The sequence below is a fragment of the Zosterops lateralis genome (genome assembly GCF_965231275.1).
Source record: "Zosterops lateralis genome assembly, chromosome: 17".
Classification (NCBI taxonomy): Eukaryota; Metazoa; Chordata; class Aves; order Passeriformes; family Zosteropidae; genus Zosterops; species Zosterops lateralis.
In genome coordinates this window covers 8,780,392-8,805,000 of record NC_139777.1, presented here as the reverse complement: position 1 = coordinate 8,805,000, position 24,609 = coordinate 8,780,392, and the positions used below count along the sequence as shown (strand labels likewise).

Here is a 24,609-nt window from a genome sequence, read left to right as displayed (position 1 = left end):
CCCAGATTGTGCCACGCCAGCACTGGGGCCCTGTTTTCCCCCAGCCAGCCCCACTGTGCAGCTGTGTTGGTGGTGGGACATCCCCTGGCTAAATTTACTCCTCACCCACTACAGCCCCCAATCAGAAATTCAAAAGGGCGCCCCAAAAAAGGAAACGAAACTGTCTCCAGTGGGTGCTGACGTGTGAAGACAAGAGAGCACCACGCAGCCAAGCCTGAGTCGGCTCAGCCCTGAGATGGTGGCCAGCTCTGTGTCCCTCCCTCCCTGGGCTCTCACCTCAGGGTGTCACCACCTTGGGGGGGACATCAGCCCCTGAAATGGGGGAAAGGTCTCAGGGTGGTGTGGAAGATAAGATCATGAGAGTGCAAGACCAAGGTTTATTGCCCTGCAGTTGAAAGAGAATTAAATGAAGTAAATCAACGTTTCAGGCTGGTGTGGTCGAAAACACGATCTGAGCATTCAAGCCCATTTGTGAAGGTGAGAGCAATCATTTGCATAACTGTGTCAAAACAACTGCCAGGGCATGCAGCTGGCAGGAAGGTACCCCCTTGCTGGGGGTTGTTTGGTTGTTGTTTAGATGTGTATGAAACCACACCAGAGCCTGTGGGAGAGCCCAGTAAACAGCCCCAAAGATGAGTGCCCAGGCTTGTAATCAGATTGTAAACAAGCTGTACCGACACAAAAGTAAACACCTTTCAGCTGCTTCAAAATATTTATAATTTCAATTTTATTGTGGTAGTAACATGTAATTCCCAGGAGAGCCTCAGCCTGGTCTGGGGCCACAGCAAACCCTTGTTTTCTCTCATGTTTGAGGTAAACAGGTGCTGATGGAGAAAGATTTGATCACAGGGCTGGTGCTCCCTCTCTGGAGAAACGTGGTCATTGAATTGCAGATCTTGTTATGACTCCCTGGGTGGGACTTTTTAGTTTAATGTTAAGAAATTTCTATGTAGGGAAATAGAAATAGTTGGTGGCATAGTGACAAAAAGGCGGTGGCAGTGGTGGCTGGGGGGTGTGATGGGGGCAGCAAGGATCCTCACCAGGCCTTCGGGAGGGAGCAGAAGCAGTAGGCTAACCCAGGGATGGCTTTTATTCAAATTTGCTTTTTTCCCTCTCCACAACCAGGGTGGGAAGAGCAGACAGTGTGAGGAAGAGTGGAGGAGAACATTGGATGCACCCCAGGGCTGGACCCTACATCCATAGATGTGATGTTCAGGGACTTGGCTGGACCTGGCAGTGTCAGTCAGTCTGATCTTAGACAGCTTTTCCTTCTGTAAGGGTTCTGGGTTCCTACCCCAGCCAGTGACACCCTCATTGACATCTCCCCACCCTGTGCACATGCTGCTGGCCCCATGCCACAGCCACAGCCCTTTCCCCTTCCTCTGCAGCCACTGTGGGGGAAAAAACCATCAAGTTTAAACATTTCTGCCATGTTTTAGGCTCTTTTGGCTAGACCCTCCAGGCTGGCTGTGGGCAGGGGATGCTGATGCACATCACAGCCCCCCAGCTGAGCCAGGCACACTCACAGACAGGTGCTTCAACCACAGCTTGGAAATAGCCCTTGCTAAAATTACAGCCCGCCAAAACCAAGAGCCCGCCAAAACCAGGAGCCTGCTTCAGCCAAACACCAGCTGGGAGCCAGGAATAGCCCTGCCTTGCCATGCTCTGCTGCCTTGGCATAAACTTTCCAGAACATGGCACCCCGAGCAGCACTGCCTGGCCATGCCACGGGCAGGGCAAACGCGGGAAAAGCTGAGGTTTGGCCCCAATTCAGCAATGGCTCATGGCAGGGGGGTGCATTGCCATGTTCTGCCCCAGGCAGCCCAGCATTCCCAGCAGAGGCACAGCACCTCCCCAGATTTCAGGCCCCAGCAGGGCTGCCCAGTGTGTGCTGAGCCTCTGGGGTGGTTTTGGTGTCCAGCTGTAACAGAGGGTCTCTGCTGCCCTGCCAGACCCTGCCTGGTGCCACTGCTGTTCTCTGCTGTGGACACCACAGCCAGCCAGGATAGGTCCCCCAGGTGATGGGGACCCTGTGGAGTGCCTGCTCCCAGAGCTCCTGCCCAACATCTTGGTCTCCAATGCCTCTGGAAACACAGCCTGTGCCCTCCACGGTCTCCCTGAGCAGACACCTGGTCCCACTGCCTGGGTGCCCCTCAACCCTGGCCTGGTACTGGAGTGGACTGGGGGCTTCAGTCACTTGGGGCTCACCATGTCTGACTGGGCCCCGTTTTCACCAGCTGTGGCTGGGCCCACCCCAGGCTGGGCCGGGGCATGTCTGTAGAGCAGCTGCCTTTGGGCACAAGGGGTTGGAGCTGGGCAGTGCAGCTGGGAACGGTGGGACATGGATGGACATGAGGGAACAGACAGAATGGAGGACATGGGAACATAGAGGGGCAGGGAACACAGGGGGGACGTGATGGGACATGGGAGGAAGAGAGGGCACAGCAAGGGGGTGGTAGGGTAGGGGGACCATAGGAACACTGAGGCCAGGGCCATGAAGACACAGGGCACAATGGCATTCGGATATGGGGGACGGTGGCAAGAGGACATGGGAGCCAGTGGCACAGGGGACAGAGGGGCCAGGGGCATGGGGACACAAGGAATGGTTGTATGAAGACACGAGGGACAGCAGCAGGAGAACACAGGGCACAGAGGCATGAGGACACCGGGGACAAGAATGTATGGAACAGGGGCAGAGGGAAAAAGTGAATGAGGGGCACAGGACTCAGGGGACAGGGGCCCAAGGACACAAAGGAAAGGGCCGCGAGGACATGGGGAACAGGAACAGGAGGACACAGGTGGTGATGGCAGCACACAGGGACACAGGCACACGGACACCTTACACAGGTGGCAGTGGCACAGACGGGGACACAAGAACAAGGCACACAGGGACACGAGGCGCAGGCCCCCGGGGCAGAGGTGACGGTAACAGGGCTGGGGACAAGCACACGTGGCACAGGTGGCGGTGGCGGGGCCCGGCGGGTGCTCGTGGCCGCGCGGAGGGCGCCCCCTGGCGGCGGCCAGACCACTGCGGGCACCTCTCCGTGCGCGTGCCCGCGGCGCCCCCGCGTGTCCGGTGTGTCCCCATGTCCCCAGCCCTGAGCTCGTGGGGATCACAGAGCCACATCCCCCGGGCGTGGGCATCGGGGGCTCTGCGACGGGGCCTCTCCACCCCATGGGAGCCTCTGGCATCGAGGGCCCTGCCCCAGGAGCCGCGGGGATGCGCAGGACCCGGCGGGGCGGGGGGCTGGAGCCCGGCACTGGCGGTGCTTCCCTCCAGAAAGGGTGAAAAACCTCAGCCTGCCCCGCTCGTCTCCCACATAACGGCCTGTGCTCTTCACCTATAATTCAGGAGAAGATGGGAACATGCCTGGAGCTCCAGCACATTAATTATGAACTACCCCGCTCACACAGCCCGGCCCCGGCAGCGCCGGCAGCTGCAGTTATTCCTGCCAGCACAAAATGATCTCCGTGGAAAGATCTCTATGTCCTGAACAAGGGCACTGCAGGTTCTGTGTTCCCAGTGACTCCCCCATCCCTCCAACAGCCAGCCCTGGGGACAGCGACAGGGCAGCGTCTGCAGCGCAGGGACCGCACGGATCCTGAGCCAGGGCCGGGGCTTGGCTCCCTCCTGCCTCCTGCAGCCCCACGCAGGGGATATCCCCGAATGCCACCCGGACACCACCCCCAGCGCCCTCCCCACAGTGCCATGCCGAGCACCGGCCCCCGATGGTGAAGGGACACAGAGCCAGGAGAAAAGAGGCAGCAACCCACTGACGAGGACCTTGGCTTTATTCCAGTCAATACAGAATCCTCCTGCCAGCAGCTCCCACTGCCCATCTACAGAGGCATTCCAGGGCAACTCCAGATTCACCTCTGCAGAGATGCAGGCGCAAAAAATCTTCACCCAGCCAAGGTTCCAACGTGCTTTGTTTTCACTGTTTCCCATCTCCCATGAGCAAGATGCATCCCCTCCATCCCTGCTGCAGCCGGGCCAGACCCTAGGGGGCTGGCAAGAAGAGGCTGAGCAGGGCCAGGAGGAGCAGGGGTGAGAGGAGCTGGTGGTGGCCCCTGTGCAGGGACCCACCGCTGGCTGTGGCCCCCCGGGAGGCAAAGATCCTGCGGCTGCGGAGGGGCTGCGGCGGGCGGAAGTTGTTGATCATTTTTAGGAGCGTGGATCCCTCGAGTGGGAAGTGGAGGGTGCTGACAAATGCCTTCAGCTGTGCAGGGAGAGAGGGAGGATGGGCAGATGCATTGCCAGGCACCCCAAGCCCCTGCCCACTGTCAGCCCTCCCCATACTGCCCCACTGTGCCAATGGCACAGGACCCATGGCATGGCCCCACACCAGTGGGTGTCCTTCCACCATGCCCCGCTGCTCTCCTGGAGCCAGATCCATAGGTAAGCACAGAGACAGGTCCCTACAAGGATCAGGTCTTGAGTTTTAAAGGAGCTAATTGTGTTTTGGTGCCAACAGTGAGCACTTAGAGAGTGGATGGGCCATGGCTCCCTCAAGAAAACACATCTATTAAGATGCTTGAGCAGCAGAGAATTCCATCCATCCATCCATCCATCCATCCATCCATCCATCCATCCATCCATCCATCCATCCATCCATCTCCTTGGAGCCTCTACTGAGCTTCAACAGATTAATTCCCATTTCTCTTTCTGAATGCCAAGACCGGGCAGGAGAGCAGTATGGATGGGATTTCTCCCCGCTGGCAGGTGGCCACATCTCCATTACTTCACCTTCATAAAATTAACTAATTGCCAAATTGCCAGGAGCATTATTACAGAGCACCCCTGTGCTCTTGCTCAAGGGTCAGGAAGGACAAGAGAGAGGTCACCCTGGGGATCCAGCCTTTCGGGTGCTGGCATGTGGGGCTGTACGTGCCCGTACCTGCTCCCGGCCAATCTCCACTGGCTCCTCGAAAACAGTCCAGACGACGGCCTCGCTGCAGTCGGGGGTGGTGAGGGAGCCCTGGTAGCGGTAGTAGCCCGAGAGGCGGCCAGCACGCGGCAGCAGAGTGCTCAGGCGGAAGGTGGAGGCCAAATCCACAGAGTCCCCTGTGGGGCAAAGACAGGGGCACTCAGCCTGTCCCCTGCCAGGGGTGTGGTGGGGACAGCAGGGCCACCCCCATCGATTTCCCCTTAGCAGATGAACCCAGAGACCAGCAGGTTCCCCAACCCACTGGGGTCCATCCCTGACCTTCCAACTGCAGGGGCTCCCCTTTCCTGCCCTGCCCTGATGAGGAGGGGACTCACCAGCGTGGGAGACATTCCTCAGCCCTGCCACGATGGTGTTGTAGTTGGTGTTAGTGGTTTCAGAGACCTGTGTACGGGGAGAATAAGTGGTTGAAGTCAGGGAGAGCCTGAGCAGGGCAGAGCTGGGTCATCCTGTCCTGCCAAACAACCACAGGCAGAGTCACCCCAGCCTGATATTGTTGCAGAACAGAGGGGAAGGGTTCCCAGCCAGCCCTCCCTTGCACAGTCAGTGGGTTCCCTGGCCCTCCTGCCCCTTCCCACTCCCTCAGGACACCCGTACAATGCTTACCCAGCTGCACCACCAGCACCCAGTTCCCTGCAGACCCACCTGGAAGAAGAAGCCGAGGACAGCCAGCCCATTGGGATGCCCCTTGGCCTCTGCCAGTGTCTGGTACTTGGCATTCATGTGGACAATGTGCATCTGAGGAGAGCACAGAGGAGTCAGGCATGCACAACTGCCCCCAGCCAACACCCTGGCAGCAGGACATTCTCCTGTGGATCCTTCCAGCCAGCTTCGGATGGCCAGACTTTGAGTCAGCCTCTCCCAGTAAAGCCCTTCTGGTCCCATTGGCACTTCTGTGGGGTGGTTGCTCGGAGGATCAAAGCACCCCAACGAAGCAAGGATCCTTTGAAGGGTGTGCAAAAAGGGGCCAGTGGTCCCGGGGTGCTCACCAGACACAGAACATAAATTCTGCTTTCCTCTGGCAGATAATGAATATTTTAAAGGCACAGAACCTCTTTCATCCAGAAGTATCCCAATGTGCTTGGCACAGCATGCTCCTGCTTGCTCTCACTTGCATTCACTAGCTCAGTGCATGGTCCCAGCAGGGCACAGAGCCCCCAAACCCCACTGAGTGCCTTGGATGAAGCAGCTTGGCCCATGCAGGATAAAGAAACACCTCAAGTCAGCTGCTTTTTCACCACCCAGGTGCCTGTGCAGGAGCACAGTTGAACCCACCAGTGCAGAGTTGCAGAGCCCAGTCACCTGCTGCATGTCAGCCTTGGGGTGCCCCAGCCTCTCCCTTGCCCACCACACCAAGGGCTTGGGCAACCCAGAACATGATGGGGACTTTTTGTCACATACCTCCATGGGGAGCTGGCGCCCATCGAGGGTGTGCTCGGAGCCATTCCCGGCCAGGCTGCCCCAGTGGAAGTGGAGCTGGACCGCGTGGTACCTGCCGGGGAGGCCCCCGCCGCTGATGCTGATGTGCTCAGAGGCCGCCTCACTCGCCAGGCTCAGCATCACTGCAAGGGCAGCAGGACAGGGAGAGGGCAGGCTTAGCATGGGGAACAGCCCTGACAGAGCTCCTTCTCCCCCGGCTTCATCCCAGCACTAACATTCATCTGCATGGGATCCTGCAGCAGCTGGGAGTGGCACCAGAGCCAAGCCCCAGCCAGGATGGTGACTGAGGAACTGGGACAGGGGAAGGTGCCCAGCTGCAGCACGCACCTGTGTGCCCGTTGTTGGTCAGCCTCCACTTGCCAGGGGGCGCCTGGTCGTAACCCTCGAAGAGGATGTCCCCGAGGCCACCATCCCGCTGCAGCCGGCGCCTGTCGATGTTCACAGGGGACTGCTTGTTGCCACCGCATGTGGCTTTCAGCTCCTTCCAGTGGCTGGGCCCTGCAGAGGAGGAGCAGGGGCACAGCGGGCAGCCACCGAACCACCGCTGCCCCCAGAGGGTGGCACAAGGCCACGAGTGGCTGTGTTCCCAACCAGCCCCGCTGTCCTTGCCAGCCCGGCCATACTCTCTTGCCTCCCATGGGAACTGCTCTCCTGCCCGGCTAAGTTTCCTTCCTATTGATGAGCAGGGGCTTATTGCAGCCTCATCCATAATTCAGCAGGATTTCCTCGAGGGGCCGGGGGCTATATTTAGCCTGGCAGCAGCGCCCACACTGACACTGGTGAAGGGCAGGCTTTTCTCCCTGGCCCTTCTGCCCAGTCCCGGGTTTTAGCATGTTTAACCTACTCACACCGGTTCTGTCCAGCTGTGACAGGTGACAGTGGAACCTGGCTGCACAACCCATCCTGGGGCAAATCCTACACAGGTTCCAGAATGACCACATGATGGCCATCAACAGCTCCTGGGGTGGGGGGGTCACCATGGCAGGAGCTGGGTGAGAACATGGCAGTGCTGGCAGCCAGCTGAACCCACTGTAAACCCACAGTCCTGCCTGGGGGCTGTGAGCAGGGTCTCCACAGCTGCCACCATGGCCAGACCACACAGCCAACCCATGTATGTGGCTTGTCCCCATTGCCCCAGCATTATCTCTTCTTGCAACCACTGTTCCCCCAGCAGTGCCCCATGGTTCAGCTCTGACATTTCCCTTCCTCTTGGGCAGACAAAACCACAGACACTTGTGGGCTGTATCCCACCTCCTGCCCCCCTGGGCTCAGCCCTTTCCCCTTATGTTCTACTCTCATTACTTCAGGCAACTTTTTGCCTGGAAGGCCTGGGAGCTGCAGCCTGGCCGTGCCACTATCCCACCATTCCTGACCCAGTGTAACTGGGTGGCCCCACAGATTACCAGGTGCCTTCAATAAGGGGCCATTCCACATGGCTCTGCTGAGGGCACACAGCCGGCTCCACGCTGCTCCAGCCGCTTCCCACCGGCCCCTCTGCCCTGCCAAAACCTGCCCTCGCTGCCAGCCCGGCGACTTCAACCGGGTGAGACCGAGCCTGGCTCCGACAGGGATGAGCGGAGCCCAGCAATCCACACTCACAAGCCACAGGGCATGTAAACCCAAGAGCTATAAAACAGTTGGGCCGTAACAGCTGATTAAATGCTTGATGATCTTTAATTAACCTTTTACAAGCTATTTGTAATTTGTATTTGTATGTTTTGAGACAAAGTGCCCCCAGCCATGCTTCCCTCCCCATCCAGGCAGGGCTGCTGCCTGCTCAAAGGGAGCTGTACCTCCTCAGCAGGGCCCCTGGATCCCCAGTCCCCCTTGCTGACTGCACTGCACTGGGTTTCTAATAGAGCATTTTAAAACCTGGAGTTGATTTGTTTCAGGTGGAAGGGGGAAAGCTGGTGCTGCCCCATGAACACCCTGACCTATCTGAGGTGAGGGGTGGGGCTGACTTGCTCCAAGGGGCTCAGGTGTTTGTCAAGGGTCTATAGCAACATCCTCGAAAGTGAAGGTCCTCCAACCATTCCCACGTTTGTGTGACACAGGGGACTTTGCCCTTTTCCATGACACACTCTCCACTGGGCCTTGCTGATGCTGCCCGAGGTGCTCTCAGCTGGGCACTGTGGGGACACACGAGGGTCTGAGCCCTGCACAGCCCCAACACACCCACACTTGGCACCACTCACCGCATTGGGGGTCCTGTGAGTCATAACACCACTGCCCTGCGGGAGAAAGGAGAGCTCAGGGCAGGTGATGGAGACATGCACCCTTCCCCAAACCCACCTACAGCCGTGCCCAACCCCCCAACAATGAGGACATCCCCCAGTGCAGCCCGGGGTCCCGCCAACACTTGTGTTCATCACGGTTATTTTTGGCGCTAGTGTTTTCACACCCTCCCTGCCTCCCCCAGGCGCTTCACAGGGAAACCTCCCCCAGTATCGCTGCTCCAAGGCAGCCAAACATCACTGCTCACTGTGCTCCTTCCCCAGCGCTAGTGGGGCCATCCCTCCTCATCCTGGGCAGCCAAGGCAGCCCGTCACCCCACAGCAGGCAGGGTCCAGGGGAGCCGCCACAGCCCTGCCCACTGTCCCCGCTGTCCCCACTGTCCCCGCTGTCCCCACTGTCCCCGTGGCCGGGCTGGCAGCAGCAGGAGGGTGGTGGGCAGGCCCCAGCCCAGGCTGTGGGGATGGTGGTGGGTCCCGTCACTCAGGGCCACCTCAGCCAGAGCTGCCGAACTCCCACCAGCTCTCGGGTGGCTGTGGGTACCACGGGCTCCATGACAAGTGCCGGTGCAGCAGGTGCAGGGACACCGAGGGGGTGCCGAGAAAGCTGGCACCCTGCTCCTGCTCTGCTGGCTGCACATCCACCCAGGGCCATCAGCTCTGCAGAGGGAGCTGGGAAGTGCACCCCGTCCCTCCTCAACTCCCCGTTGTGCTCCTGGCAGGAGACACAGAACAAGCCAGTGCTGGCCGGGCCCAGCGCAGTGAACGGGGCCCGCTGATGGCCGAGGGGTCGCGCCAGCGGGGCCGGCTGCGGGAGAGCCGAGCCACGCTCCCGTGCCAGCCACAGCCGCTCGGAGCAGCAGGACACGGGCAGCCCTGCCGGCCTCCACCTGTGCTGCTCCAGCCCCAGCCTGCGGCACTGCATCCGAAGTCTTATTACAGCGGTACAGGAGACACCAGCCCCAGAGCAGAACTGGGAGCGGGACAGTGCAGGCAGGACTCCGGCGGTCCCCAGGGCAGGGATCTTGGGGTCCAGGGGCAAGCAGAACTCCTGGGAAATCCTCAGACCTGCACGCAGCAGCTCTCGAGCATCCTCCGGCAGGAGCCAAGGCAGCGCTGGGTACCCCAGGCTGGCCCGGAGGCAGGTGAGCCCCCAGCGCCTCGGCCCGGGACGGCAGCGCCCGTTCTCTCAGAGGTTTGGCCCTCACTGGTGTTTCCCGGTGGTGCAGGTCTGTGGGGTGATTGGGCTGAAGCCCAAGACCCCACTGTCCCAAGGGGGCCCTGGCCCCACCTCCTCCTGCCAGCACAGAGAGCCCCAGGAGGGCCGGGACCTCCCGAGCCCGGCGGCGCTCAGGGACATCCAGCAGCGGGGAGGGGTTGGTGGCAGGGCTGGAGCAGCTCCTGGGACAGACTAGGGCTCCTGGGACAGACCAGGTCCCCCAGTCCCTGTTGCCAACCCCTCAGCCCGCTTCAACCCCTGGACACGTGGGAAGGGAATGGAACAAGCGGCGCCCCCCGAGCCCCCAGTCCCGCCCCCCTCCTCTCCCCGGGCACAGCTCACCTCCCGCGGCCGCTCGCACGACGAGGGGCAGTGTCAGGAAAGTTATGCCGAGCCCGCTGAGGCCCATGGCGGCGGGGGGCAGCGGGGGGACCCCCGCACCTCCCCGTCCCATCCCGTCCCGTCCCGTCCCTCCGCAGTGCGCCCGGTGCTGGGCTGGGGCGGGCGGCAGCGCTGGCAGCGCCCGCAGCCCGGGAGATGCTCAGCTCCAGCCTGGGCTCTGCTCTTACATATTCATCACCCGGGCTGAGTTTTTAACTCCTCGGCTGCTAGGAGGGAGCGGGGAGAGCCCGGCCCCCGGCCAGCCCCCCGCGCCCGCCGCTCCCTGCCCGCGGTGACAGGGACAGGCGGGGAGCGGGGGCTGGCGGAGCCCACGGGGGCTGCGCTCCCCGCCCGGGACCACCCCGCTCTCCATCCCCAAGGCTGGAGGGCGGCAGCATCCCCGCTGTGCCCGTCCCGCCCCCGCACAGTGTGTGGGACTACAGATGGACTTCAGGGGCCTGCCAGGACCGGGCTGGGGACAGCAGCTTTGGCCCGTCCCCTCCCCATTCCTTGCAGACACGGGCTGTGGGACATATCCTCCCCCCAGCTCTGGGAACTCCCCGGCCAGCAGCGGGTCCTGCATCTCCCATGTCTGAGCGTCGTGGTTCCCGCCTGATGAAGGGCAGGGGGTGCCATGGGGACCCGCAGACCGAACCCAACTCATGCCTGCAGGCACAGGCCCCTCTCTGGACAAAGCCCAGCGAGCACCTCCTGCAAGCCTCACCCTGGGGGCCCGGCGGCCTTCACAGCCACGCTCTGGGGACCCTCAGTCCCTGCAGTCACCAAGGAGCCGCGCAGTGCTGGGGCAGGATCCAGCCCTTTCCTCTCCAGCGGAAAGCAGGTGGAGCTGCACAGCTCATGCTCTCACAGCCATGGGGCACTGGCTGGGCAGTGCAGGGGGGCAGTGCTGGGGCACAAGGCTTGCACACCCATGCGAGCAGCAGCAGAGCCCAGTGCAGGCATCCCGTGCTGGCGGAGGCAGCAGCACAGCTCCTCAGCACAGAGAGCATATGCCATCCCATTGCACCTGTCCAGGCAGGTCCCACAGGAGCCAAGATCTCAGCAAGTAGGTAGGCAGGTAGGAAGGGGGTGAGAACACAGGAGCACGGTGTTATCGCGTCCTCCTTAAATATCCGTGCCATCCTCACGCAGCAGAGGAAAGGAGGCCAAGGGGCCCGGCCCGCAGCTCCCCTCACCGGGACTTGGCCCTGGCCGGGAGCACCGGCGAGTCACTGCCAGGATGAACAAACCCGGCAGCAGCACACGAGCAGGGGGCGGCCGCCTCCCGCTGCCGGCTTGGCCAGGGATAGGCCCTGGCTCAGCAGAGCTGCTTGGCTGCCGTGTGCTACAACGGGCTCATCCTCAGCAGGGATTGTTTGGGGCACTTTCTTCCCCCTCCAGGCAGCACCAGCCCCAGGCAGTGGCTGGGCAGCCCTGAGCCACGTTTGGGTCTCGGAGCAGGGCACAGAGTGGGGCAGCAGCACAGGTGTCCCCCGGGCTGGGCTGGATCTGTGCCGTGGCTGACACTTGGCCCCTGCCCCAGGGATGAGGTAGTCTGCAGAGGGCTGCGGTCATCCTTCCGGAGGAGCCGCAAAGGGCGGGCAGGGGCGGCAGAGGGTCGCACCAGCCCTGCTGCCGATTGCTGCGGGAAAGAGAGGAGCTGTTCCGGCAGTCGTAGTGTCAACACCTCCCTTGGAAACACGAGCCCACCAAGCGATCCCTCTTCCTACACGTCCACAGGACAGCCCACACTGCCAGGAATGAGGGAGAAGCCCAGACTCTTGGGGGGAGAAGATGATACTCATTGCCCCATGAGCACATTTTAGGTTTTTAGGTTTCTGTAGTGGAGATTTTTAGCAAGAGGAGCAAGAGCAGGGTGTGGGGCTTAGCACAGCCCCGACAAGAGGCGGATGCAGAGTGAGGAAGCAGCGGGATGCACAAGGTGTGTGCAAAGGCAGTGGCAGCACCGCACCACTGTGCCGTACCCTGCTCCCACCCATCCCCACTGCACTGCTCCCTGGGGTGCATGACTGGCTGCTGGCACCCGTGCCAGGCAGGAGCAACCTCCAGTTTCTATAGGAACCGGAGCAAGCCTTGAAATTGCCGGCCTTGCTGACGCGGTGATGGTGGTGAGCTCGCAGCTGATCCTGCAGCTTTGTGCTGCCCTCATAGGGCGACACCACGTCCATCAGCCTGCTGCCACCCATCCTGGAGGTGGCGAGGTCCCCGCAGACACGCGTAGTCACAGCACCAAGGGCAAGAGCCACGATAATGGGAAAAATACCACTGAAAGATAAAAATAGTTACTTAAGCTGCAGCCATCGATTGGTCGTGGGCACGGTGCCACCTCGGTGGGAACCCTCACCACGTGCACTGTCAGCAAGCCCTGTGCCAGCAGCGCACACACAGCAGAGATGCCAGCAGCGCCTGGAGGTAAATCCTGCACTGACACCCTCCAGAGCCTGGCCGGGGAGCCAGGGGGACCCGGCTGACAGGGACAGTGACAAGACCAACACTCGAGCCTCCAGAGCGCGGTTCACATCACACAGGGATGGGTGCACGAAGAGAGGTGAGCATCCGGAGAGGCAAAGTTCACAGGCAGTAAATACTCTGATCTTTATTCCCGTAATAAGCTGGTGCTAGCCCAGAAAGCAAGCCGGGAGCAGGGCAGGGAGCGCAGCAGGAGCCGGCACAAAGGAGGCACTGTGGCCGGCAGATGCGCTCCGGCCACACGCCGCTGCACAGCCCCTTCATTCATCCCACGCTCCCGCCGCCGCCGGGGTCAGCGACATCTCCCTCCCCAGGGCCTGGCACCCCCGGGGGCACAGCCAGAGCACGGCCCCGGCGCGGCTCTGACACGCTCCCCAGCCCTGGCGCTCTCCCAAGGGCTGAGCGCCCCGGACACGCCGTGCTGAGCACAGCTGCTCATCACCCTCTCTGAAAAATGCGTTTTAAGCTAAGGGCTTGCAGCAGGAGACTGCCCAGCAATGCCCTGCCTCAGCACCCCAGGGTCAACACAGACAGATGCCTCTGGCCTCGTGTGTCCCCGGGTCAGCGTGGGGAGCCCCGAGAGCCGGGGCTGCGCTCCGGACAATCCCTGCTGCTCCCTACAGGAACAGTCCTGGCCCCGGGTAAGGGGCAGGAGGGCAAGTTGTGTCTGCACGGGATCTCCCAGCACCAGCAGAGCCCCACGGGGTTCCAGGCCAGACTGAGCCCCTCCAAGAGCTCCGGCAGCTGCTACGGAGAGATGCGTGTCCCCCCAGGAGCAGCAGCTGCAGGAAGGAAAGAAGGGCTCGCCTCATCGCCCTCAGCCGAGCCGGCATCACCCGGCTGGAGCAGACAGAGCTCTGGAGCTGCGCTGTTCAGGTCCACGGAGCGGCTGCGGTGGCAGCTGCCCTGTGCAGGCACAGGGACCCTCCCGGCCCCACAGCAGTGGCCGCTGGACGCCGCTCAGCAATGACCGCACCCTGTGAGCCCACTGCAAACACTGCGAGACCGGCGGCTTGTGCACAAACAGCGAGCTGGAGTCTGCACCAGCCTCTCCATCCTGCAGAACCCCCTGCCCCTGGACTCAGCAGCGTCCCATGGGTTTGAGGACGGCAGCAGGAATACGCTGCACTTCATCTTCTTGAGTGTAAACCCAAGACTTTCCTAAAATTAAATTAATACAGGTGAATCCCACTGGAATCTGTACACACAGGAACTCTCACAGACTATCTGCTCAAAGTTAAATGCATCTATTGATCTTTTTGCAAGATCACAGCTCAGAAGTGTAATTTAACAAAACCCTCCTTCACAATGCTGGGGAACCACATTGATGCAGAAATCAGGAGACATTGGAACACATTTGTCTTACAGAACACAATTTATTTGGCATTTCGATGAAACGTTTCTCACAGCATCTTGGAAAAAAAAAAGAGAGATTAGTGCCAACCCCAATGAAGTTAAAACAAAAAACAGTGTCACAGGGACTCAATTATTATAGTATCAAATTTAAATTCTACATGGTATTTCACAGAATATCAAAATCTTTTATACACTGCCACAGTTAAGTCCAGTCACAAACCAACTACACAGGAGAAGCCTGCAAGTGCAGTGCTGGCTAAAACGATTTTCCAGAGGAAGGTAAAAAGCAGTGTCTCATTCTCTCACAGCCTCCCAGGCACCCTCAGCCCAACACACAGGGATGGCACAGCCCAGCCACCTCTGCTGGCATCAACCCTGACCCACTCAACACTCGAGGGGCACAGACTAGAAAATTAAAGCTATGTGGTACCGTAGCAGGCAGGCAACATTGACTGTTGTTAGGGGGAAGCGCATCTTCATCACCGAAAGCGTCTATTCCAAGGAAACACCTACTTCACTTGGGACTGGGGAACATGAGAAGCAAACATGAACTTTGATTCACCTCCTCTACCCTCAACTGCTCTAATTTTACGGTCCAGCTCCCAACTTGCAAGGGAAATTAAAAAGAAATTTCTGCATATTACATGTTCCTTAGCTAGAGAGAAAAAAGACGTTTCAGCAACTGAAAAAAGGAGATGCACATTATGGATTGTACGAGGCAACATTAAAATATCAGTGTTTTGCCACTGAGAAGTCACATCTGAAAGATAAAAACATCTTTAAGTACCAGGTTCAAATTTATTTAACATGAGATGGGAAAAGAATGGTAATAATTACTGGTCACAAAAATAATTTTCTTCCCAAGTACTGAAACAGGCCATCACCCCATGGCACCTGTGGAGGCAGAGCACCCACCAACTGTAAGATTCAGCCCTCGGAAAAAAAGTCCACCTACTTCATTTTTCATCTAGATTAGCGTCCTGCTGTGCATGGCTAAAGGAACAGTCAGAGGCTCAAACTAAACAGGACTGAACATTACACAGACAAGCTCCTTGCACACCTGAATGATGGTGCTGATCCTGCACAACGGAACACACTGCCCCTGTAACATTTTAACTCTCAACTCACCCAGTACAGCTAGAGGCTGCTATGGGACCATGGAGGGGCATCACTGACAGACCAGAGGGTCTGGGGCTGCTCTGGGAACAGCAGAGACCTCAAAATGGCACCACAGCACAGGGGGAAGCTGAGGAGCAGCTTGGTCTGAGGCCACAGTGGGACAAGACCAGCCCAGCACAGAACCAAGTGCTGGAACTTGACAACAACTGCAGTCAAGGGAATCCCAAGAAAAACACACCCTGGGCTCACACAGGCTGCTGGAAACCATGTGGCAATGCCATCTCCCTGCTAGGACTGCAGGGACATTTAGGATGCACTAGTTGTTAAGAAAAACATCCAGAGATGGGAATGGCAGTGGGAAAAAAAATCAATGCAGAAAGTAACTCCAAAGATCTCATCAATCTAATGGCAATCAAACCAGAGAGGTTTTCCTTGGGCAAGCACCAACCCTCTGTCATCGGCACTCAGAACAAACTGCCCACCAGTCACCTTGCCATGGGCAAGGAAGGTTTGCTGAGGAGTCCACTGTTATCAAGAAAATTTAACTCTTCCCCAGTTGGTCCAGCAGTCTGAGTAGTTGGGACATTTCCTGCTACAAAGGCTCTTACTCCAAGAGAAAGTACTCAATGTGAAAAAGCTACATTAAAAGGGAAAAAAAAGAAGACAATTTTATTGCCAAATTAGAAGCTCGCTGACAGGTAAATGAGCTGTACTTAGTGAGCTGCTCCATTCAAGGCAGAATTTCCCTTGTTTACAGTTAAGATGAAGAAGGATAGGGGAAAACAGAAAATAGCAGTCTCCTGCCAATATACAAGTGGGAAAGGCTCAGAAGCAATGGGGAAAATATCACACTGAGGCTTCTACAAAGAAGCCTCCATTTGGAATAGCTACAACCAGGAGCCACAATGAAGTTGCCAGTTGTAACAGAGCTTATTTGCAAACAAAATTCACCACAGAACCAAAAGTAAAATATAAAAATATTGAACAGATTCCCGCAGTGTTAGGAGAAATGTGAGGTAAGGTATCTGTTCACCTCAGCCACAAAATACAGCTTCAGAGACTGAACCAAGCCAAAAGGCCTTTTGTTATTGCGCTAGGATATTACAAAGAACAAATATTCCATCTGGCTTCAAAAGAAATTGGAAAATTTCTATTTTGCACCGCTAACAAAGTATTTTTCAGAAACAGATTGTAGTAGCATAGACTTTGCATCCTATTTAAGTGTACACTATCACAGCCTGTCCTACAAGAGAGTGTAGCCAGCTCAAGAGAAGTATTAACCCTAGAGCCTAATTTCTATCTCAGTGCTTAGCTTCACTTAGCTGGACAAAGGTTACTGTCTACAGTATGTATAGAGATATATATATATGTGAGTGTATATATATATCACCACCCAGAAACACACACACGCACACACGCACGCATTCGTACCTATAAAACTAAAGAAAAATCAGTACATACAATGTATAAAACGTATGAATGTGCTCAAAAACGCACAAAACCCGTTTTATTCTCATACTTCAGAAATGATCAATTATTTGTATGCATGGTTCTGACTACTGCTATCCATCCACTTCATTAGACCAGGACTTGGAACTCGGAGGAGGACTCGGCCAGGGATCGCACAGGGTGGAGAACCGCTCCTCTCGTTTCGTACCACTGCTGCTGGAGCCAGGCAGGGCAGAGAGCAGGATGGGGTGGTGGAAACAGCTCCAGGTGGAGAGGCTTCCCACCAACCAGTGCTTCCTCCCACTCGTGTGCCAGCAGCGCTCCCCAGAACTGTGATTCACGCTCTCCGATGGAGTCAGGGCTGTCTGCAAGTGTCTGCACATCAAGACACCAGATACAACCTCAATAACCAAACTCACGGTTTTCTGTGCAAAACGAGTTGAATTGTCAAGACCAATCCCCAAGTACAGTATAAGCCATTAGGCAAGACAGGGAATAGAAAGTAGCAGCATATTCCATGGGGAAAGAGTCAGCTGCATTAGGAAACCACAACAGTGGGTTAGGATTTGTCATACAAGTATGATTTCTCATCATTACTAGAAAAATAGATCACATACACACCTCCATGCAGTGTTTTCTTCCTGTCCCTCTAGGCTTGTGCCCTTCATAAGGTAACAGGAGACCACTCACAAGAGGCATTCTTTACAAATTCCTTAAAATTCATCTCATCTGCTGACTGTTACAGTAAGTCAAGGAGAAGCAGAGGCAATGGGAGGATGGGAGAAAAGGGTAAATTATTTGTACACTGAAATTCAAACTTAAATTTAAAATTGCCTGTAAAGATTATTTTGTACTCATTATCAAAACCAACAGTGCTTGACTTTGGGTTTTGTGAGGACTGAATGAATCTTTGCCATCTGTAAATTAACTTAGCTTAAAGAGTTCAATACGAGGGGGAAATTTAAGATGACATATCAGACTGAAGCAAACTGCTTTATTGATTTAAGTACACTAACCTCATTATAACCCCTCGTGGGACCTGGATAAATGGTTTGGGGGGCACAAGGGAAATCTCTAGAACAGGGTTGGCTGTTTATGGGACTGAGATAAGGAACAGGTGTCCAATTAGAATTAAACATCACCTATGGTACATGTTGATAACCATATTTAAGTGGTATTTGTAGAACTGTAAAGAAGTGAAATGAAGAGGAGGGAACACACATGCTAAATATAGCATGCAATAAGAAAAGCAAGAACAGTGGTCTTTTATCCAGGCCAGTTTTGTGCAACCGTTCACCATAAAGAAGTTAAACTAGAAAGAAAATACCTCAATCTTTCTTATGGGATTAGAACAAACAGGGACTTCATACAGTGAACTCAAGCTGCATTAAAGTTAATTGCTCCCCATCTCTTCCCTAAAATACTTCCTAATGCATGTGAGGGTTCTACCAAAGGGACATCACACACACAGATCCAGTTTTCTTCATGGACCAGAAGCTTATCCAACAATATGAGGTTTTGCAGCTACTGACAACAAATAAATGTAATTGCAAATCCCAGTTTTCTCAGTACCCACTTGTCACATATTGCGTAGACCATTCCTCCTCCAGTTCCTCTGGTGTTCTGATCAAGGCAGATCAAACCCCCAAGTGTTTTACACAGTGTAACTCTTGATGGCATGTGTCCCACTCCATAAAACAGGCCCCCAGCCCCCTCCTCTGCAGCTCCATCTTCTCTGCTTGAACAGTGATTGCCCCCATCCTTCTTTTCCATTGTCTTTTTCCTGGGTCCACTGGTATCCAGCCAAATCCAAGCAGCTTTTCTCTGATGCAGATTTTGATTCCTCTCAGGTTAAGAAAAAATAAAAAAAAACCAACCCAAACTACCCATACTTCTCACCTCCTCAGAAGTCAAAGGAATTCTCTGCTCTTCTTTCCACAGTCAATGGAAAAAAAGAGCAGTTGTACAATCCGTATTTACAGGACAAACTGATTAGTGAATGAATAATGACAGCCAAAAAACGAGAGGCACAATCCTAATCTAGAACATAAAAGTAGTGTTTGAAAAACAAAGTGGAGATTCCTTCTGAAGTTCAAGCCACGGATTAGTGTTTGTGCAAACAGTTGCTAGAACTCTAAGCGGTGCTGGGCGTTTCACTCTTTTATACAATGGTGTTGAGGGAACAGTGGCTGTGGTGGCTGCCTGTCAAAGTTTCTGCTGGGGTGTTTTCATTTATGGGTGTGTCAGGAGGGACAAGAAAGGTGCTGCTATCAGCAGAGTCTTCCAGTTCCACTGGAGAAGGACCAACTGAGGGAGGAAGACATCCCTCTGTAAGCTGTGGGGATACATCACAGTTTCCTAGTGATGGAGGGCTGCTTTGCACAGCCTGAGAAAGAACTCCGTCTGCAAAGGATAAAAAACAAGCAGAATCAGAACGTGAAGTTTATCATTTCATGCTCCCAAACAGGTTTATGACCTGTATTTCTGGAAGCTCTAAGTTTTTCCTGGTTTTGCGCTAATGCACAACAAGATGAGACTGCAAACGAGGAAAATTGTGTAACAAAAATAAAACTTTGACATATAAATAAGATGCTTGCACTAATCAGGCTCACTTATCTTGTGAAATATGCTGCCATAAAATCCCAAATTGGAATGATTTCTACAGTATGTGACTGTCACAGCTGCAAAACTGAAGAGCACTGGGTGAATCATTAGAAAGTGGTATTTTTGGTCAATTTTTGGGGGGTGTGGGTGGGGGAAGCAGGGAGGAGAGAAAAGGCTGGATACATTTTATCCAAAATCTCTTGTACTTGACATTTGTTCTACTTCTTAATACCAAACTCTATCAGGCTATCTTCAAAAGGCCAAAAATGGTATCAGCATGGTAGGAAAATGGTAACCAGCCAATCCATCCAAGGTAAGGCTCAAAAATAGGTAAGATTTAAGAAGTAAACTGCTTACAGATTGGATTCCACTGCTAATTTAGGTGATTCAGAGAACCTTCAAGAAAAATCAAGCTTAATGACACATTTTAACAAAAGGCTTTTCCATCACAGAAATTGGAGATTTTTTTTGTAAACTGTCTTCTCCCATCACAATTGCTACAACACATGATTATGGGTTTAAAAAAAAAAAAAATCCTCTAGCCAAAATGAAAATGTGTGAGAAATTATTGCCTGCATACCTGGAGTGGAACAAAGGATGCTGTCTGGATTGACAGAAGCCTCATAAGGAGGAGGTGGGTCATCAGGATGTTGAATATCTGGGTGCTTGTAAGCAGTATAGGGTGGAGGAGGATCGTGAAAATGAAATGCTCCACCTTCCCCATCGTCTGAAAGATGCAGTGGAGTAAGGCCAGTTCCAAAACCATCAGGACCATAATCAAAACCAGGCATCCTGCGACCCAAGTTGAAATGGTGCACTGTTTCAAGAGAAGGAAAAGTAGTGAGTGACTTTATCTTGTGCTGTCTTCTTCAGTTTAAGTCAGATCTCAACACTTTTTTCTGCTTTTCACACCCCAGGAACTCATGTCTCCTAAAGACCTAGAAAAGTCTACATAACCCATCCAAGTCAACTTGCTGCAATTACACAATACCCAGGCCCACCTGCTCCAAGTCTGTTTGTCCTGCATCACATCTAAATTTGACTCTAACCTCTTCAAACTACTGACTATTGTTCTACACAGAAGACATTTCAGATTTGAACCACATACAAACAAAAACCTTTTTCCAGTATCCACTACAAAAGTTCAAGTTTGAAGAATCCACCAAGACACAGGCACGGCCAAGCAAGATGATGACATTTCTCCCCTTTACACACACCAGGGTGTCAATAATAAGCACAAGGTGAGAGCTGACACTCACAATTTGCTCCAATCAAGGATTCTATGCGCTCTCTCCGCCTCTGGCGCAGCCGGTGGACCATGAAGAGCAGCAGAGAGAGGATGAGGAAGGAGGAGATGCAGCTCACGATCAGGCGCATTCCACTGGCCATCGAGTCAAACAGGCTGTTGCCATCTGTTACATAAAACACAGAAAAACAGCCTGCTATTTTTGTTTGAGATTCATTTTTCTTGATGTTCTTCTGTCAGTAACGGAGACATAAATGAAGAGTGGAGATTCATTAGCCTGGTTTAACACTTCTCCATATTTCAAATATGTAAGAAAATCATGAATCATCAGGTGATTTATTGTTTTACTGCAAGAAGATCTGAAAGTTTCTAAGAATATCTTCCTCAGGAAAAGGGGCAAAACGTTGAAGGTTTCGAGCCTCCGAAAATTGGAAAAAAGAAAAGTTAATGGCATTTTGCATATCCACTTGTTTCCCTTGCATGGCTGATGATATTATACTAAAAAGGAAAAGGCTTGAGAACTGGCATATCTATACACTATATAACATCCTAACCCTTCCATTTCCACTAAAAAAATCTCTGAACACTGTCACTGTCACTCAGATGTGGCTATCTAAATTCCACAAGACACTAGTACATTGGTTAGCAGCACTACATGATAGGAACATGGTAATCATCATTCAGGAACTGAAGATATTAAGGTGAATGGGAATTAAACCTTTTCCTAGAGTCACACCAAAAGCAAGTGGCAGAACAAGAAACAGACCCAGGAGCTCAGAGTTGGAGAGCTCTATCCCATTGCTAACCAGATCCACACTGGGAAGGCTGTTGTGAACAAACTACCACTGTACTCCCAGCACCAGGCACAAGAGGCATCAATTTTTCACAATTCAACTAAGCACACTTGGTTATGCCTAAGCAGCACATGCACACACAGATACTACACAAAGTAAAAAATTACCTAAAGATGATGTACTGTGTTCTTTGCACCAACTCCCCATTAGAGTTCTGAATAAGAAATACACCCATGTTAGGGGGGGTAAGAAACAGATAAGATGGCCTCACAACATGGTCACCTGCTGCTGCAGGACACAAGCACCAGCAGGGATGGCCCCTCATCCCAGTCACTGCAGGGCCACTTCCCAGAGGACCCAGCCAGACCCTGGCCACCTCTCCTTTCCCACACCCACTCCAGTTGCAATAGCTCCCTCCATACTTTTCCTTTCACTAACAGCAACTGAAGTTTTATAAAAGATTCCTTATAAAACTAGGCTAAAAGCTTCACAAAAATTTTAAGTATTAGTTTGCCACAAGTGCTAGTAACAGAAAAATCCACCTAATTTCTATCGTTCCAGTACATGGCTAACAGGCTGGCATTTATTATGTAACGCCTTCTTGGCAACAAGAAATTCATTAAATAGTGCACTAGGCATAAAACTCGAACATTACACCCTCTCAGATCCGGCTGTGCAGCACAAAAGCCAGGCTGCTGTCAAACCTTTTAGCAACTATCACTGACAGAGCTTCCAGTTACACACCTCCCAGCCAGCACAGACTCCTGAACACCACACACCTGCCCCTGCTCCTCCTCCAGCTTGTGGTGATGCCACCATGATCACTGCAGAATAGTCAAGGCTGTCTGTCAGTAGCACTGAAGTGCCTTTAGTAAAATATACACACAGGGGCAGAGGCCCAGAGAAGCTGATTTTAGTCGTGGGATGGATTCTGGCAGTGCATCCCCCTTCTGCAGGCTGCACTATGATGAGAAATGCTCATTAGAACCCTAGCCCTCATGACCTGCACTTGGCCTAAGCCCTCTTGAGCTTATCAGAAACATTGTCTGTTCCCAGGAACTAACAGGTGTCTAATGAACATCTGTTTTTTAATGAACAGCCTTGGAAACTTATTTTTCTTCCCTGAGTAACAATCCACTTGGAATGGTATTCTTGTTATTGCACCTTCAAAGGAAGTTCCTGTCTCCAACTGTAGCCAGGATGGAAAATTACTACAACTAGAGCCCATTCTCTTGTGACCCTATAAACAGGAGTCCAAAGTGAGATCCTTTTGATCTCTAAATTCCCAGATAAGGGGCTCGTGTGTATGTCTCAAACACCAACAATGAGGTGGTGCGGAACCAACCAAGGACTGTTAGTAATAACAGATGAGAATTGTTGTTAATAACCAAGGACTGTTGGTATTAACACACCATGAGAAAGAACAAGATTTGTCTGGAGAAGGGGGGCCAGGTGGAGATAGGGCAGAACTTTTCTGTGAGAAAACCATATCACAGCACAGTGCAGGTGCAAGAATGAGTGGCAGGAAGTGGGCATGGACTTAAGGGTGGGATTGAGACCACCAAAGACACCTGAAGCCCACATAAATACCAAATTAATTATTTCAGGAAACTTGTTTTTACCCTCAGTATAGCAGTGCCCTGTAACCGCACCAGTTCAATCACTAGAAATGCTTTGGCGCATCAGTTCTTTCCAAGTATTCTATTTCTTCTACTACGTTTTCAAAGTTGCAGGTCTGTCTAAACAAGAGCCACCACAGAAAAATTATTTTCTACCACAACATGGAGCAGCAATAGATAGACTACCTTGGTTACAAAATATTCCTCTGCTTTTTATCTTTGGCTAAATAAGAAGCATCTTTTAAGTGAATATAGCTGTGATTGCTCAGCTTACTCCTACCACTGAAATATCCCCCTACTACCAAATCCTTCAGTAATATTTGTTACCACTTGTAATCATTGCTCACCCACTCACACTGCAAGAGCTGATTACCTGCCAACCCAACAGCAGGATTTATTTCCCCAGGTCTCTCCTTGGGTGATTAATTTACTTAGTGTTGATTAATAAACTGGTTTCTTTCCTTTGCAACAGAGCTTAGGGAAGATACATGAAAGAACTGGACAAAGATAAATACATGCTGATTAAAGAAAGTAATTCATTAATTTTTGTCATCTGGAATAGTCATTTATAACCACCCAGAAGGAAAACTGAAATGTTTAATTTAAATTTTTCAGTGTTTATCACTAGCTGAAGTAACTTCATGATGAAAGAAGTTGGATGACTCCTTGATTATTCCTCTCTAAAAAACTAAGTTACTTAAAAATCCAGCAGAACACTTCAAGCAAGAGTATAATGAAACAGTCTCATTTAGCATCAATACAGAAGAAGAGCTTAAGGATGAGAAAGGATGTGATAAAATACACTCTTCAAATCAGTATTCATGAAATAGTTAAGACCCAGAGCAATAAGCAAGGATTAAAGAACACAACACGAGGTTATCCCAGGTCATCTTATCCTGTCTGCTGGATGATGCTTTGCTGACACTGTTCCTGATGATAAAAAAAGTGAAGCCCAAGCCTTAAGTCAGCTGATAAGAGTGGGAGGAAGACTTCTGCTTTTCCCCCACTCTTTCACTGACAGACCTGCCACACTAGATGCAAACATCTGTTAAGCTTAACCCACAAAACAAATGAGGCACAACGTGAGCCAGTGTCTTTTAATGATTAATTTCTCTAGTTAAGACCAGTAAGACTGCAAATTTGGAAGCCAGTAAGCATCCCTTTATTTGTAACAAATTGAAATAGAAGCCTCTGATGGGAAGAGTTGACCTATGTTTTCCACAGGAGGTCAGAACAATAGTTTCTTAATGCACTCAGATAAGATTAGGTTATTTTAAATACCAAAAAACCCAGTACCATAGAATGGCTGAGGTTAAAGGGAACATCCTGAGATCACCCAGTCCAACCTCTGTTCAAGCAGCATCAGCTAGAGCAGGCTGACCAGGAGAGAGTCCAACCAGGCACTGCATATGTGCACAGAAAGCAATTCCACAAACAATCTGCTCCAGTATCTTACTACCCTTACGGAGAACTCCAAATAAGCTACACTTCCTTTCTGTACTGAAAAAATAACCTCCCCAAAACAGTGACTGACAAACAGTTCAAAGTCAACTTCATTAACTTTAATGATCCAAAACAAAAACCTCCACTGATATGCCAAATCCAAGAACTGAGGTTGGAGGTCTTGATTATTACTGAAACTCCGTATCATTTAAAAACTCTGCTTCCCACATGATCCCTGTGTGAACATTTCCACACACATAAATATGCTCATG

General features: G+C 52.9%; 2 protein-coding genes across 3 annotated transcripts in view; both read right to left on the bottom strand.

Moving 5' to 3' along the window:
• Positions 1-3,774: 3,774 nt before the first annotated feature.
• LOC310916419 (carbonic anhydrase 15-like) lies at positions 3,775-10,345 on the bottom strand. Its single transcript, XM_083873950.1, has 8 exons — positions 10,179-10,345; positions 8,582-8,617; positions 6,714-6,884; positions 6,348-6,508; positions 5,592-5,684; positions 5,264-5,330; positions 4,899-5,065; positions 3,775-4,220 (listed from the first exon to the last, which is right to left on the bottom strand). The coding sequence occupies exons 1-8, from the start codon at positions 10,288-10,290 to the stop codon at positions 4,002-4,004; spliced, it is 1,026 nt and encodes a 341-aa protein (XP_083730076.1). The 5' UTR covers positions 10,291-10,345; the 3' UTR covers positions 3,775-4,001.
• Positions 10,346-16,649: 6,304 nt separating this feature from the next.
• DGCR2 (DiGeorge syndrome critical region gene 2) overlaps positions 16,650-24,609 on the bottom strand; it is a 59,137-nt gene continuing 51,177 nt past the window's right edge. For both annotated transcript variants that reach the window (XM_083873915.1, XM_083873916.1), the window contains 3 exons: positions 20,495-20,647; positions 19,816-20,052; positions 16,650-19,034 (listed from right to left, as the gene is read on the bottom strand). In XM_083873915.1, the coding sequence (XP_083730041.1) occupies positions 18,793-19,034; positions 19,816-20,052; positions 20,495-20,647 (632 nt within the window). In that variant the 3' untranslated portion in view covers positions 16,650-18,792. The remainder of the gene's footprint in view (positions 19,035-19,815; positions 20,053-20,494; positions 20,648-24,609) is intronic.

What these genes read in the sequence shown, in the direction of transcription:
- LOC310916419 (XM_083873950.1), bottom strand. Translation starts at nt 10,290, where the DNA reads ATGGGACGGGGAGGTGCGGGGGTCCCCCCGCTGCCCCCCGCCGCCATG. An exon ending in GGCGCCAGCTCCCCATGGAG is followed by an intron (nt 5,685 to 6,347) that starts GTATGTGACAAA and finishes TGCTCTCCTCAG; the next exon opens with ATGCACATTGTCCACATGAA. An exon ending in GAGGAATGTCTCCCACGCTG is followed by an intron (nt 5,066 to 5,263) that starts GTGAGTCCCCTC and finishes TTTGCCCCACAG; the next exon opens with GGGACTCTGTGGATTTGGCC.